Below are 16,334 nucleotides of genomic sequence, written 5' to 3' on the forward strand. Positions count from 1 at the left end.
ATTACTCAGTTTCCACTCTCCGCTGTCACATCTCTGGGTTAACTCTCTCACCCAAATGAGGGAGCAGTACAATGGAGCGTAGCTTTAATGTTGGGAGCTGTATGCAGCTGACAAGTAGCTAATGGTGATGTAACTTAACTTACATATTAGCTATATACTCTGTATGTAGCCTGTCTCATCATTGTTTATCAGAAGGAAAAATGTATCTTAGGAACAAGTTGTTACCACATGTCCTGTCCGCTGTCTCTAACAAACTAACTGCATTAGCTACTTCCCTCAACATGTTAACTACATTAGGTAGCTTGTGCATCTAGCTAGGTGGCAAATAACTGGCAAGCAACTGAAATTAGTGCCCTGAAACATCCAGTATACATCCGTAAGCTTGCTAGCTCTGCTAACGTCACATACACATAGCATACCTTTCTTTATGCATTCTTTCTAAGTGGCAGTAAAAGTTAATAACGTGGTCCCTAACATGGTTGCTGTGTGTTTTCTTCTGGACGCTGTTTAACAGATTAATTCTTTCTAAATGCTATTACGAAGATTTTGTACATATTTTAGACATATTCTCCCGCTCCTAGACAGCCACATCTTGTCCTGTCTCCCCCTTTCTTGGAGTGCGTGTGAATCAATCATCCATCCAATCCAATCAAAGTAAGGACGTTAACAAATAAATCAGACAATGCAAAAGCAATTTATTGATACAAAATTTATGGTCTTGACTGATCTTAAAATAAAGTCTAGAGTCCTCTATGTGCGAGACCGAGACATGACCGAGCACAAATGCGGTCCGAAAGGAGACCGAGACCATCGAAAAGTGGTCTTAAGACTGGTCTCGAGTACATCAACCCTTCAAATAAGGACAGCTATACACATGCATTTGTTAGGATTTTTTGGCTGTGTTAGAACTTTGCTAACACAGCCAAACATCAAGCAAGTGCGACAACACAAGACATAGCAATATTACTTACTAGTCCAACTGTGTACAAGTACAAGGTACAAGGTTGTTTATTTGTCAGTATAAAGCACAAGGCCGTAAAACGAAACAAAGTTTGTAGTCCCTTCACGCTACACACAGAACTTAAAGAGGTGGTATTATGCTCATTTTCAGGTTCAAAATCTTATTTAGGGGTTGTACCAGAACGTCTTGGGTTACGTATGTAACCCTTGTTCCCCGAGAAGGGGAACAAGACACTGCGTCGGTGACGACACTATGGGAACGCCTTTGGGTGTGGCAGGGCTGAAACATGAATGAGACTACTCCAATCCTATTGGTGTTGCTAGAACGGTAGCGTGTGACGGCGTAACTGGAGGCGTATATAAGCACTCCAGGCGGGGTGAGGTGTGGCGGTTCCCTTCGAGGGAACTCAAACTGCGTCAGTGACGACACCATGGGAACGAGAATACCAACGCCTCCGCTTGCCCCCAGTGTGCAAAAACCTGAGGCACGACTAAGAGGAGAGCGCACGGGTGCCGGGTGCAGAGGGAAGGTCCAGACTGTAAAACAGGATAAAAGTGTGAGGGGTGGCCCAGCCAGCTGCCTCACACAAATCCTGGAGCGAAGCCCCTGCGAGGAGGGCCCTAGAGGCCGCAATGCCTCGGGTAGAGTGCGCCCCTACGGCCATAGGTGAAGGCAACCCACGCACCTGATAGGCCAGGGAAATAGTCTGAACGATCCAGTTGCTGATGGTGTGTTTAGAAGCGGGGAGCCCAGCCTTGGGGGACCCGAAACACACCAGCAACTGGTCTGCTTTCCTCCACCGGGAAGACCTCAGAGTGTAAATACTCAGTGCTCTGACAGGGCAGAGCAGATGAAGTCTCCTGTCTTCCGCTGTCACATGAGGTGGGGGATGAAACGCCTGCAGCACCATGGACCCTGCCAAACTGGACAGAACCTTAGGGACATAGCCCGGACAAGGGTGCAGGATGGCTCTAATGGCTCTAACCCTCCCCGGAGAAACTGAAAGTGCCTGGAGATCCCCCACCCTCCTCAGAGAAGTGATAGCGAGTAGAAAGGCCATCTTAAGGGTCAGGTGCTTGGCCTCAGCCGACTCCAGGGGTTCGAAGGGGGCCTCAGCCAGCGCTTCGAGAACCACCGCCAGGTCCCAAGTGGGAACCCTGGAACAAGTCATGGGTCTCATCTCAAGTGCACGACCAGTGGAAGCCTCCCCAGAGGCCCATCCCTCAGAGGGGCGTGGAACGCCGCCATGGCAGCCACATACATCTTGAGTGTGGATGGGGAAAGGCCAGCAGAGAAATGGTCCTGGAGGAACTCAAGTACCATAGTCACCGGGCAGGTCCACCGCCCGTTCTCTACACCAGGTGTCAAACACATTCCACTTCAGGCCGTACGTCCTCGGGCTCTGGAGCTGAGCAGCATCTCGACTGTTCCCGCCTCCAGGAACTGGGCCCCCTCAGGGGCCAGACCCACAGTCTCCACAGGGCGGGGCAAGGGTGAAAGACCTGGCCCTCCGCCTGAGACAGCAGGTCCCTCCTCAGGGGGACCTGCCATGGCGGGCCCTCGAGGAGCGATATTATGTCAGAGAACCACACTCAGGCTGGCCAAAACGAGGCTACCAGCAGTAGACTGACACCGTCCTGACGGACCCGCTCCAGAACCCCTGGGAGCAGAGCGACTGGGGGAAAGGCATACAGGCGCAGCCTCAGCCACGTCTGCACCATGGCATCCAGCCCTAGCGGGGCTGGGGGCGTGAGGGAGAACCACAGTGGACTGTGCGTAGTCTCTCGCAAACAAGTCCACGTCCATGGGGCCGAACCTTTCGCATAATAACTCCACCACCTGGGGGTGGAGTCTCCATTCCCCGGGCCTCAGCCCCTGGGTGCGTGCGAGTCCCACACCACCCCTAGGAACGTAGTCTGTTGGGCGGGCGTTGAGCCGCAGCCCCAAACGCTGAAGGTGGGCGAGGACAACATCTCGATGCCGAACTGCTAACTCCCGAGACTGAGCCAAGATGAGTTGTAAGAAACAAGGTAGTGTGATCCAAATCAAAGCCGCTTCAGACTGCGACCGTAACCTAGCAGATGGTAAAAGTTATTACCAGTCCACAACCACACAACATCATTGTTACACATCTTACCATTAGGACTAAACGTTGAACTGTTGCTGGTGTTCTGACGATCTATGCTGCCTTGCCGAAAAATGCTACCATAGCGCAAATCGATAGACTTGACTCTACTCTGCCCTGCTCCGTTTTCCATTGCAGGTAGTACCCAGAGATAGTACGTAGCTTGTCGTCAGAGCGACGCCACACACAACTGCCGCGACGTAATGTTCAATGCAACACACACCCGAGCTCTTAAAATATATCTACGGTTAAAACGTTTCAACATTACTCATAATGTAAAGACAGAAGTGGTATGAAAACCTTCCAGCTGTGTTTTCCTCTGCCGTTGTTGCTGTAGCGGTCTGTGTGATGGCGGGAGCAGAGGGCTCTGTGAGCGGGCGGCTGGCCGGCCTCACACACTCCTCCCACGGGTTGGCACAGGCTTCCCCCGCAGCCACTTGCGGAGCTCCTCAACTCCGAAAATGTTCAAGCACATTTTTGTTCCGCCATCACTTCTCGTAAAACTGTCAATATTCGAAATCTACACAGCTGATTTCTCCCCTCAAAACTTCTCAGAAGTAGATTTAGTGATGAAATTCCATACGAAAACTGTAAAATATAAAACTTTCTGTTGCTGGCCTGTCTGGCACACGCAATGATGATGCAGTGAATAGTGAATATTCTCTCTGACCAATCAGCAGTCTGTCATGTTTTCACATTACATTTTAGTAGCCCTCAGCTGGCTTGGAGGTGAGGTGATACGAAAAAAAGTACCTGGAAGCAGGAACAGGTACAGCATTTCTACAATGGAAAACCAAACAAAGGCGAGTCGCCAAAGGGCCTCCACTCAGACTAGCTTGGTTTGAGGGCGTGCCTTACCCCCGCAAGCTGCTTGGCAAGCTTTATGATGTGTTTTCATTGTGACATCACAAGTAAAGGAAGTGAAGGGCTGGACTACAAAGCAGTGCCTTCTGTGGGAGATGGGAATTACCTTTGGGCTGGACTTTGGGCTTTTTCACTTTGCAAACCTATTACATGCACAAAAAAAGAGATATAACTCAATAAAGGAGAGGGAAAAAGCCAAAAAGCATAATACCAATACAAAATATGGTAACATATAAAATAAAATTAAACAACAATACAGTTATTTAAAATTCTGCAGTGCTTTTTTGGAATTTGTGTCTGTGGTGAATGTAAACAGCAGCAACAAGGTGATAAAATTGGTGTTAGAGGGGTATGTATTTACTATTTCTAATAGTTTTTTCTTATTTCTACTTCATTCTCCACCACAGTTTTGATGCATCCATAGTCCGTCGTCAAAGTACACTGGAAGCATCTCAGAAGCGTTTCAGCAGCGGAGCAGGCAGCCTGCCCCACATTGTTTACTTGTTATTAGTTTGTCTTTTTTGTGCTTCTAGTACCTTCTTCACAGCTCTATGTGACCCTGTTTCGTTCCGTCAACTGCAGGCTACATTTCACACAGGGAGCATTGACTATAATGGCCATGATTAGCTCCGGCAACTGCGGCGCAGCCATAACGCAAACATTACAGAGTCATTGGATTTTGGATTTTAGGGGTTATATAGCCTACCTCTGCTGCAAACACATCAGAGTGCCTCACCTCTCTCTGTCTCTCTCTCCCTGTCTGAGTCTGCTACGTTGATTTTCTCCATAAGTTGTAAAACCCCCCCACAGAACTCTTCTTCTGGACTTTTCCACCTGTGATTCAATGTATAGCAGCAGTCATGCTCATAGACTGCATATTAGAAGTGGACATAGTCATCGTGACGTTGGTTTGTGGACTGCCATTTTGAAACCTCAAGTTTGGCCAATAGGGCGCCGCCATGCTGATTTTTTGCAACCAGCAGCCCCAGACGTGACCATATTTGGACGAGACAGTGGAGCAAACGGCCATGTGTGGAGCTAGCTAGCTTTCTTAGCTAGGTGTTTGCCATATAGAATCAAAACAAAACTAAAATCTACACATTCACCCCAAATCATTTTAAGAAAAGTCAAGGCACATAACAAGACTATGAAAACTGGCTTCCTTCAGTTATATTATAAAGTTTCAATTACGCGTGTAATTGAATTGAATAGATTGGTCCCAGTGTGGGCCCCTTGTCACAATACCCGATCCAGCTATCCAAGCTGATAATTTCTGGATATTTCTAGATATTTTGTTTATATTATCTGTCCCTTTATCCCACTGAACCTTTTCAGTTTATTATCTTCTGGAAATGGGGGGGGGGGGGGTTCACAGTCAGGAACCCAGTGTTTTGTATGAATGTTCCTGTCCTCTTCACTCATTATAACAAACTCATTCATTTTCCAAACTGAGGTACATCTGTGGTTCTTCTTGCTGCTGCTTTCTCGGGTTCAGGAGGAACACAGAACATTGTGACCGGATGCATCTGCCTCGATGATTATGGCTCCACGAAGCAGAACAACCATAGAGAGCTGACTCAATCAGAAATGATTCTGTGGCCTGTATTTATAACAGCTGTTGCTTTTTGTGTGTTATTAGAAACATCTGCATCAAAAGCTGGGGCTGAAATATCAAATTAAAAATCAGTGTGTTTATTGCCTGAGACTCATTTGTGTAATGAATACCGTGGCTCTAAATGCTTTCTTCCTCTGACTGCTTTTATCACTTAGGCCAGATGTAACTGTTTGTGCATGCAACATGACAGGGGGAAGTATATGTATCTGTATTCATTAAGAAACTTCTGTTTTTCATAGGCCAGAGGAACAACATACAGGTTCAATTCTTGGGGTGGCGATGGCGATGGCGCAGTGGAAAAGATGCCTGCCTTTGGTGTGAGACACCTGGGTTCAATCCCCCATTGTGACCCATCCACCATTGTGTCCCACTTAACCCCTTGTTACTCCAGAGGCGTGCGACCTCTGACATGTATAGCAATTGTAAGTCACTTTGGATAAAAGCGTCAGATAAATGTAATTCCATGGTATTAATATAATTTAAAGCCTCACTTGTAACCAACAACAGTATGTACTAATGCCATATTGTAAAGAAAGTACAAGTAAAAGTCTTGCATTTAAAATGTTACCTAAGTAAAAGTATGTAAGTAATGACTAATTGTTTCAGTAATTGTATATACTGTGGTGTAGTTTAATTTATAAAAAAGCATCATATTATAAAAGCTCTTCATGCATTTTGTGCAAAAAAATCTTAATTAGTAAAGTAACTAAAACTGTCAAATAACTGTAGTGGAATAAAAATATTTACATTTACATTTACTCATTTGGCAGACGCTTTTATCCAAAGCGACATACATTTGAGGAACAACATACAAGCATCAACAGAGCATCAATTACAGATCTACAACTGACAAAACATACTAGTAAGAGCAGCAATAAATACTAGTAAGAGCTCATAGTACATATCACATCAATGGGGTAAATACCTAGGGAAGGAAGTAAGAGTTAACAAATTGTAGGGGATAGAAGAAGAAGAGCACAGGAAGTGCATGTTAGGTGCTAGGAGTTAGAGGTGTTATAAGAGGAAGTGTTCTCGAAAGAGATGAGTTTTCAAGAGCTTCTTGAAGTTAGAGAGGCCCCCTGCTCTATTTACCAAACATTTATCCAAAATATACTAAAACAGAAAGTGACATGTAAATTGTCAAGTAAAGTTTCTCAAATTTACTTGTACTAAATACTAGTAAATTGTACAATTAGTCTGATTCCTTAAAGACCTCAAAATGCAGTACTGAAAGTATTCAGGGGACGGAAGCGTTGAGAAACTACTCAGTCAGCTGATTGCAAAGTAGATGGGTTGTGTGGTGTTAAAGGAAACAAAACGGCTCCGCTGACACAAAGCTCTGGACACCATCAAGTCAACAACAGGAGAAGGTCTGTGCTGCAGGTATGTCATTGTTCAATGATCTGAATATTACAAGAGTTCATTTAGATTCAAAAACATTTTCATTTAATAAGTTTTGTTTGAAAATGATGTACAATTTGATCAAATGCTGTACATTCTCAATGTTTTCCTTTTTATTTCACAGAAATCTATAAAACAGTTCATCGAGGCAAAATGGATTATTTAGATAATTATGAATTAGACTATAACTACACTTCTGAAAACAATATCACTCCACACGAGGAGCTAGTTTTTCAGCACAAATCGACTTGTTTAAAAGAAGGCTCATGTATGTCTTTGCTCTTGGTCAGCGTGGTCATTTTTCTGCTGGGCTTCTTTGGAAATGCTTTGGTCATCTGGATTTCTGGCTTCAAGATGAAGAAGACGGTCAACACAACCTGGTACCTGAGCCTTGCGATCTCCGACTTTGTCTTCTGCGCCTTCCTCCCATTCAACATCGCCCACATGGCGATGGAGGAGTGGATCTTTGGCCACTTCATGTGCAAATTTGTCCCCTTCATTATGTTCCTCAACATGTTCAGCAGCATCTTCCTCCTGGTTGTCATCAGTGTTGACCGCTGCGTGTCAGTGGTGTTTCCGGTTTGGGCCCAGAACTGTCGCACTGTCAAAAAGGCATCCATTGTTGTTTTTGTGGCCTGGCTTCTCGCAATCGCACTGAGCTTTCCCTCTGTGATCTTTCGGGATGTTGGCACTCACCTGGGTAGGACCATTTGCTTGAACAATTATACGTCAAACCAACACAGTCACAAGATTGTGGCAGGGAGCCGCTTCCTTGCAGGGTTTATTGTCCCGTTCACCATCATCATCATCTGCTACTCTGTCATCATCCTCAGACTTCGAACCAGCAGGATGACTAAATCCTCCAAACCCCTCAAAGTCATGACTGCACTCGTGGCTGCTTTCTTCATCTGCTGGCTGCCCTATCACGTGTTCATCCTACTTGAGCTGGACCACCAAAACCTTGACCAGGGCATTTTAATCATTGGACTCAAAGTAGGCACTTCTTTGGCAGCGGCGAACAGTTTCCTCAACCCAGTGTTGTATGTTTTCATGGGCAACGACTTCAAGCAGAAGTTCAAGAGCTCTGTGCTCTCAAAGATGGAGAATGCGATGGGAGATGAAGGCCGCACCACCAGCCGATACCTGTCCAGGTCCAGCTCCATGGACGCCAGAGCTTCTACACACATCTAGAGGCATCACTCCAAAGCTGTCTCACTCAGTGCACTCACCTGTACAAAAAATACTTCAAATGTGCAATTAATTGCTGTAACACACGTTATGGAATATGTTGTTGCTTGTGATAACACACTCGTGTTGCATTTTTATTCTGTTGGCCACATAGAGAAATCTGTTACCAGTTTAGGCTCACAAACAGATAATGAGGTTAAAGATCTACAAGCTTGCGCCAATATCTTAACATGTGCTAAGTTCATTTTTACATGGCACAATGGATGACATCAATTTCATCCAGCAGGTGTATTTTCAGAGTAGTATTTGCAAAAGTTTTGTAGGCAATTATAACTGTAAATGTAGTTGTAAAATACAAGGACTGTAAAATATGAGGTATATTTTCTGATAATATACACAGTATATGTGTAATCATTATATTAAGTATTGTCTGTAATTATATTAAGAAAAAGAAACACTTCCACTGCCTTTCACAAGTGCAATTTTGTGTGTATTTGGAATCAAAAATGATGGCAACATCACCTTTCACAAATGTTTGTTGAATGCATGTTGAAGATACATTTTTGAGTCTTGCAGGGCTCTTGCATCGATTGTATTTGCTTTGATTAGTGACACATGTCAAAATTTAAAAGGAAGTAAAATAATCCTATGTTTCAAATCACAGCTTGTATGTTTCAAATTTGCTGGAAGGGGCTCGGGGTTGATTGATTGTTATAAAGTTTTCATCTACTTCCTTGACCTCTGAACTAAAATAATAAGCACACTGGCATACAAGAATTAACACATGGAGTTTCTTTGTCATGCACATAAACCTCAATTGTCGTTCCACCGGAAAAGGAATATCTGCGGTTTTATTTACTGATACCACAGTACGTAACTATTTGTGTGTTGTAGCATTTATATATGTTATATCAGACTGACCCAAATACAATGTGCAAATAGGTGGAGGACTTGCTGCTGAGATATATGCAGTGAAGTTAGTCTCATGAATAAGAGGAGTACAGAAATAGCTGGTGTCTTTCACAGCTCTGCATACTATACAGTGTATAGAGTGAGATGATTGTATTTGTGAAACAGTACATACAACACATACCCAGCTGTTATTAGCAGTTACCAATGGACTTGTATTTCTGTTGTTTCATGTGTGACAGCTGCACAGTGAATGCTGTTTGTGCAATAAATGTTTTTTTTCCCTCCTTGTTTGTGTTTTCTGAAATAAAGATGTAACTATTAGAATCAGCTCTTGTTGTATTACTCAATCAGAATCTTGAAAATGTATTTATTTATAACTTATCCACAGCCACGATACTATGATCATGTTCAGATGAGAATTTGGATATAAGTTAAAAGACAAGAAGACTGGAAGAATTAGAGTATTTCATCTGTAGTTCTTTGCAGTCAAAAGGTGCAAGCATTTTATGCATTTCATTTCATGGACGGCATCATTTATTTCATTGAAACCTCACTTGTTATAATAAATGCAATGATGAGCTATATTATCACTGCAGTCAGCAGTCAGTATAACAGTGCAAACTCTTTACATAACATGTTTTTTTGCCAACACTTATGAGATATGAAATATGAGCTCAGTTTGTGTTTGACAAAAAAGTAAAATGGTCCATCATTGCAACATCTCCGTGGTCAAAATGAGGTCTTCAGGTCTTCCCCTTAAGGTGTAAATTGCACACGATTAATGTGTATCTGCAGTGAAAAGACAACATTCGCTTCCTACTCATTAGAGGAATCATAACAAGAAGACAAAAAGAAGAAGGCTGCCTGGTGATTTTCTTTGATGTTGAAACAGTGGACAGAAGGGGGAGGACCCAGACCATAAAGGTTGCACGCACTGAGTCGCAATGAAATTTTGGACCATGAGAAAATGTTAAAGGGTTCACTTGAAGTGACAAACCCACACATAATTATCAGCTCTGCAGTTCATCTCACATGTATGGGCGTCACTTTGTTTTGAAAAGTGGTGGGGACATAAGGGCTCAGATTAGGGGCGTGATGATACACGAGACATGACGATGCACGAGACCAAGGCGATAAGATTTTTAACACTATTTTGAAGAAATATGAAATGCTAAAATATAAGAGTGTGGGAAGGTGGAATTAGAGCATTAAACACTCAATTTCCTGCATTCTGGAGACATTTTTTGTTGTTTAGCTTAAATTACTTTTTGGGACTAAACGTTGAACTGTTGCCTGTGTTCTGATGATCTATGCTGCCTTGCCGAAAAATACTACCATAGCGCAAATCGATAGACTCGACTCTACTCGGCCCTGCTCCGTTTTCCATTGCAGACAGTACCCAGAGATGGTACGTAGCTTGTCGTCAGAGCGACGCCACACACAACTGCCGCGACGTAATGTTCAATGCGACACACACACCATCTCTTAAAATATATCTACGGCTAAAGGGTTTCAACATTCCTCAGAATGTAAAGACAGAAGCGGTATGAAAACCATCCAGATGTGTTTTCCTCTGACGGTGTTGCTGCAGCGGTCTGTGTGACGGTGGGAGCAGAGGGCTCTGTGAGCGGGTGGCTGGCCGGCCTCACACGCTCCTCCCGCGGGTTGGCACAGGCACCGCTGAGGTGTTGCAGCGGCTCCGATCCTGGGGATCACAACACGAGATCGCCGAAGGTGCCGGAACGGCTGAGCCCTTTTTCCGGTCCTCGTCCGCGGAATCCTCTTCCCCTCGTCCCCGATCAGGAGCCCGTTTCTCGGTTCCTCCCACTCGAGTGGTGAGTCCGGGAAGGCTGACACGATCTGGCTCTGAGGAGCTAGATGTGCTTAGCATGGAGGAAACGGAACGTCATCAGCCCTCACCAGGATACGAGGAGTTGTTGGAAGTGGTGACGCGGGCCGTGGCCAAGCTGCACATTTATTGGCCACAGGCGGTGCAGCAGCCATCAGTAGGCAGCAAACTAGATGAGCGGTTTCTGCAACACCGAGCGCCACCCCCACGTCGGCCCCTACCATTTTTTCCGGATCTACACAATGAGTTGTGTAGATCATGGAATAAACCCTTCTCTGCACGGCTGTCTACGTCCCCCCGGCTGAACTACGGCAACGTGACAGAAATCAGACAGCACGGCTACGGAGCGATGCCACGAGTGGAGGAGGCACTGGCTAGCTACCTCTCTCCCAACCTCGCCTCATCCCTCCGGACGCCGGTGCTCCCCACCAAGCCGTGTCGGATGACGTCCGATTTGGCGGGCAACGAGTCGAGCTGGTGCCAGCCTACATACGATGGCTGTCCTGCAGGCATACCAGGCCGATCTCCTTCGGGACTGTGACGTAGGGGGAGGTCCCTCTGAGGAGGACCTGACGGAGCTCCGTAGAGCGACGGACTTGCCTCTCCGTGTGACCAAGGAAACGGCCCGTTCCATCGGCCGATCCATGGCTGTTTTGGTGGCTACAGAGCTACATCTGTGGCTCAACCTATCGGGCATCCAGGGTAAAGGAGAGGGCTTTTCTCCTGGATGCGCCCCTCTCGCCTTCTGGCCTGTTTGGCAAAGCAGTGGATGCTGTCGTCAACAGGTTCCAGCACGCCAAAACTCAGGGAGAGGCGTTTAAGCGATATCTCCCCTGCCGGTCAGACTCCAGGACTGCGACGGCTCAGGAAAGGCGGACACAGCCTTCATGCCACAGCGAGAAGCAGAGCGTCGCTTCGCGGGATCCCCCTCAACCAACCTGGGACGCAAGACGGCGCTCTCGCCCACAGCCCCCCGGGAAGACGGATCTGAGGACCGTCATTCAGTCTCGGCGGGCCCGGGGGAAGAGGTCCTGAGACCTCGAGTAGGGGTCTTAATTTCCCTGCCAGTCAGAGAAGCTCCAGAGCCCCGTCCACGAGAAGGATGTACGGCCTAAAGTGGAATGTGTTCACCACCTGGTGCAGAGAACGGGCGGTGGACCCAGTTACCTGCTCGGTAATTGTGATACTGGAGTTCCTCCAGCACCGTTTCTCCGCTGGCCTCTCCCCGTCCACGCTCAAAGTATATGTGGCTGCCATTGCAGCATTCCACGCCCCTCTGAGTGATGGGCCCTTGGGGAGGCTTCCGCTGGTCGTGCGCCTCCTCCGTGGAGCCTGGAGGATGAGACCCGTGACTCATTCCAGGGTTCACACCTGGGACCTGGCAGTGGTTCTCGAAGCACTGGCTGAGGCCCCCTTCGAACCCCTGGAGTCGGCTGAGGCCAAGCACCTGACCCTTAAGATGACCTTTCTCCTCGCTATCACCTCTCTGAGGAGGGTGGGGGATCTCCAGGCAATTTCGGTGTCTCCCCGATGCCTGGAGTTGCCCCGGGGAGGGTCAGGGCCATCCTGCACCCTTGTCCAGGTTATGTCCCTAAGGTTCCGGCCAGGGTCCACAGTGCTGCAGGTGTTTCATCATCCCACCTCATGTGACGGCGGAGGACGGGAGACTTCATCTGCTCTGCCCTGTCAGAGCACTGAGTATTTACACTCTGAGGTCTTCCCGGTGGAGGAAAGCAGACCAGTTGCTGGTGTGTTTTGGGTCCCCCAAGGCTGGGCTCCCCGCTTCTAAACACACCATCAGCAACTGGATCATTCAGACTATTTCCCTGGCCTATCAGGTGCGCAGTTTGCCTTCACCTATGGCCGTAAGGACGCACTCTACTCGAGGCATGGCGGCTTCTAGGGCCCTCCTCGTAGGAGCGTCACTCCAGGATTTGTGTGATGTGGCTGGCTGGGCCACCCCTTTTATCACTTTTATCCGGTTTTACAGTCTGGACCTGCCTTCTGCACCCGGCACCCGTGCACTCTCCTCCTAGTTGTGCCGTCAGGTTCTGCACGCTGGGGGCAGGCGGGGTTTCGGTGTGGCCGAAGTGGGTATCTCGTTCCCATAGTGTTGTCACAGACGCAGTTCGAGTTCCCTCGAAGGGGAACGTCTCGGGTTATGTATGTAACCCTTGTTCCCCGAGAAGGGGAACAAGGGTGCCGGTGTGCTTATATACCCCCTCCGGTTACGCCGTCACACACTACTGTTCTAGTAACACCAATAGGATTGGAGTAGTTTCATTCATAGTTCAGCCCTGCCACGCCCAGAGGCGTTCCCATAGTGTCGTCACCGACGCAGTGTCTCGTTCCCCTTCTCGGGGAACAAGGGTTATATACGTAACCCGAGACGTTTCATTCACATGTGCAACTACACCTCTTCTCATGTATTCCTCAATAGCAACATCCGTTAATAGTATTACCAACACCTTCCCCAGTGGAAATTATGCCCTCGATTCTCTGGCTGCTTGGAGTTGTTGTTGTAAAAACCAGTTGACCATAGAACATAATTGTATGTACTCATTTATTTGGGCCTTATCACGACATTCATTCCATAGAAAATACATTCAAATGTGACACATGTTCAGAAAGTGCCAGCTTGTCAATGAAAGCAAGGGCCAATAAAGTTTAAAGCATGTGTTAAAAATAGAAACAATTTCTCCCATTTGCTTGTTGCAATACAAATATTGTTGTTGATGTGTCAGCACACATTATAAAAATATATTTATATCATACTGAAAATGGATGTCAGTTCATGTTTTCTGGCTCTCAGTCATCAGTGTTTTATTTATTTATATATTCATGTAATAATTTTTTTATATTTGTTTATTACTAAGCATATGGCATAGCACATTGAGTACCATAATAAGACGTGTTGCTTATAAATCTGAGCAGAATTTTTCACACATTTGTGGATTTTCTTTTTATTACGAAGAGTGAAATTATCAACAGCTTTAACTGTCTCATAGCTCTTTTTACAACAAAGCAATTTTTAAAAATCAGTTTTCACATTCAGTATGATTAACTGTTATTAAAATAAATCTATAACGATAACGAAATCTAAACTCCAATCTATAACACAAGTGTAATGCCTAATTCCTCAGTGATCTTTGGGGCAAGTGTTGCACAGAGAAGTGCTTTTTGGATTTCTGCATCGAGTCCAGTGTTAATAAAAACATATTCACAAACAATTTAGTCAACATGTGCACTGCACACCAGAGATAAATAAATGCTGTCGAGATAAATCCTCTTCTCTCCTTGAGTCAGTGCCTTCAAGAGGGATTGTTAATCTTCTTGAATATGAGGAGCTGAGCGTTCTTTACCTCTTTATCAGTGAAAACATGACTCCTTTTACATAAAGTAAGATGAATAACTTACAAAAACTTGGAAACACACAGTATCATCATTATAGCCTGCATATTGCATTTCCCCTCTGACAAAGGGCTGAACATTTTAAAGTTTTCAGAGAAGTTCATTTATAAAATATTATTATTCTGTAACTCTGATAGCAGCAGAAGATTCGTACAGTTTAATGTTTTGATTTCTCATAATCGTTGTTTCTCTTTTGCACAAAATAAGCTCATACTGCAGTATTATAATATATTTTGTGTTAAATGTTTTTTTCACTGGCAACAAATCACCCAGCACTGTCAGGCGAGCCTCTCTATAGTCAAAGCTACACAGCTATGACCTTCTTCGCGTTAAGGCATGTGCACATGCCTACACAGCACATGTGCATAGAGCAGGATAAGAAGTCCTTTTCATTCAGCCAAAGAGAAAAACAAACCTAATCAGTTAAAACTGCCTCTTCTATTAATGCATGAAGCTGGGGAAAATGAACTAAGATGGAAAACAAACTGAAAATAGGAGGGTAAAGAAAGAAAATAAAAAGAAACAAGGGGATCACATTCATCATCTAGGCATATAGTCCTCTGGAACTCCGGACATCTTCCTTTTCTTCAAGGCAGCGTCTACTGTTCTGATCAGTTCATTGATGTTCGCTCGCATTTCAGGAGTATAGGGGTCATATTCCAGCTTTCGTAGCCCTGATCGCTTGAAGTTTCCATCCTTCTGGCCTTCGACGCAGAGCAGGCGTTCTTCAGAAACCTTCAAATCCAGAAACTGGACCATCCCCTTCAGCTTGGAGAACAGGTCCCTCTTCAGATCCTCAAAGTGGACCACCTGGACGTTCTTCCCATAATTCAGCCAGTCCAAAGTGTGGGACGCCCACCAAGGGGCATAGTTCCTCACAAACTCGGGCCACTCTGCAGGACAAATGAGAGGACAGAAAATAACCAATATAATAAATAAAGTCATGATATTGTGTAAATTGAGAACAACCACTCAGCTCATCTTACTGAAAAAATCAGGACCTGTATTTATCAAACTTTTAAGAATTATACTTAAAAGGGTATTCACTTAAATTTAACGATAAGGCACATTTATAAAGCAACTTACTTCTAATTAAAGTGACATGTAAGAGTAATGTTAAAGAGTAGCTCTCAAGTGGTCACAGTTAATCACATGCTCAGAGCAGGAGTAGCCCCTCTGACATCTACCATATTGTTCATTCTTAAAACTCTCTTTTCTTATTTGTGTAAAATATTTAATTTTAGCTAGCAATAATTGGCTAAAAGGTAGCGTATACAAAAAAGCAGCAAAGGTGAGTATTATTTAGTTGTAAGAAATGTGTGAAATAGCTTTTATTCTTAAGTTGGAGCATACTTTGCAGAAATGACAAATAACTAATTTAAAAGTCAATGTGGGGGCAGAATGAATAAGAAGTGAGAGTCATGATAGCCATTTAGCTCGAGAGGTCTGCTGCAATTCATGGTAGGGTACGTTAAGTTATTTCTAAAATGTTTGGACTGCAAAGTGCACACTCTTGGTTGTTAGTCAAACTGCGGGGCCACTCTAGGAAAATCCTTTGCTTGGCAACTTTTACTCATTGATAATATACTGGCCCATAAAAGCAACGGCTGGCAGGAGCCGTGCTGCATTAGCACGCATCTTCACTGTTAGGAGAGGTTGTCGTTAAAGTTTAAAGCCTGCTGAGTTTGGAGTGCTGTCTCAGAAACCAATGAGAGGCAACTTTAGTACCACAGTGGACAGAATATTTTATACTAGCTACATGATGTACTAGCTACATCTAAAAATACAACCAGCTATATTGAAACACTGAGGAACTGCATCTGTGACCACACTGGGTCTGTTTTCCTTCCTATCAGGCTTTCAAAGGAAACCAGAGCTTAAAATAATTACAGCTCTCCACCATGAACATTCTGTTCTGCTAATGTTTGACTGAATATTTAATTTAATTTAGATACGTATGTTGTTATTAGGAGTGGTTTGAGTTCAGAAACCCGAATAAATGGGTTTA

The 16,334-nt window shown here is 45.0% G+C and overlaps 2 protein-coding genes across 3 annotated transcripts in view; one reads left to right on the top strand and one right to left on the bottom strand.

The window, feature by feature from the left end:
* The first annotated feature begins 6,794 nt into the window (after window positions 1–6,794).
* cmklr1 (chemokine-like receptor 1) lies at window positions 6,795–9,393 on the top strand. The gene is made up of 2 exons (XM_038704177.1): window positions 6,795–6,948; window positions 7,091–9,393. The coding sequence occupies exon 2, from the start codon at window positions 7,120–7,122 to the stop codon at window positions 8,155–8,157; it is 1,038 nt and encodes a 345-aa protein (XP_038560105.1). The 5' UTR covers window positions 6,795–6,948; window positions 7,091–7,119; the 3' UTR covers window positions 8,158–9,393.
* A 4,067-nt stretch (window positions 9,394–13,460) lies between these two features.
* wscd2 (WSC domain containing 2) overlaps window positions 13,461–16,334 on the bottom strand; it is a 42,823-nt gene continuing 39,949 nt past the window's right edge. For both annotated transcript variants that reach the window (XM_038704008.1, XM_038704007.1), the window contains exon 9: window positions 13,461–15,219. In XM_038704008.1, the coding sequence (XP_038559936.1) occupies window positions 14,867–15,219 (353 nt within the window). In that variant the 3' untranslated portion in view covers window positions 13,461–14,866. The remainder of the gene's footprint in view (window positions 15,220–16,334) is intronic.

This window comes from Micropterus salmoides, unplaced genomic scaffold (genome assembly GCF_014851395.1).
Source record: "Micropterus salmoides isolate LMB-PRFRI ecotype aquatic unplaced genomic scaffold, ASM1485139v1 Ms_hic_scaffold_7, whole genome shotgun sequence".
Taxonomy (NCBI): domain Eukaryota; kingdom Metazoa; phylum Chordata; class Actinopteri; order Centrarchiformes; family Centrarchidae; genus Micropterus; species Micropterus salmoides.

What these genes read in the sequence shown, in the direction of transcription:
- cmklr1 (XM_038704177.1), top strand. Translation starts at nt 7,120, where the DNA reads ATGGATTATTTAGATAATTATGAATTAGACTATAACTACACTTCTGAA.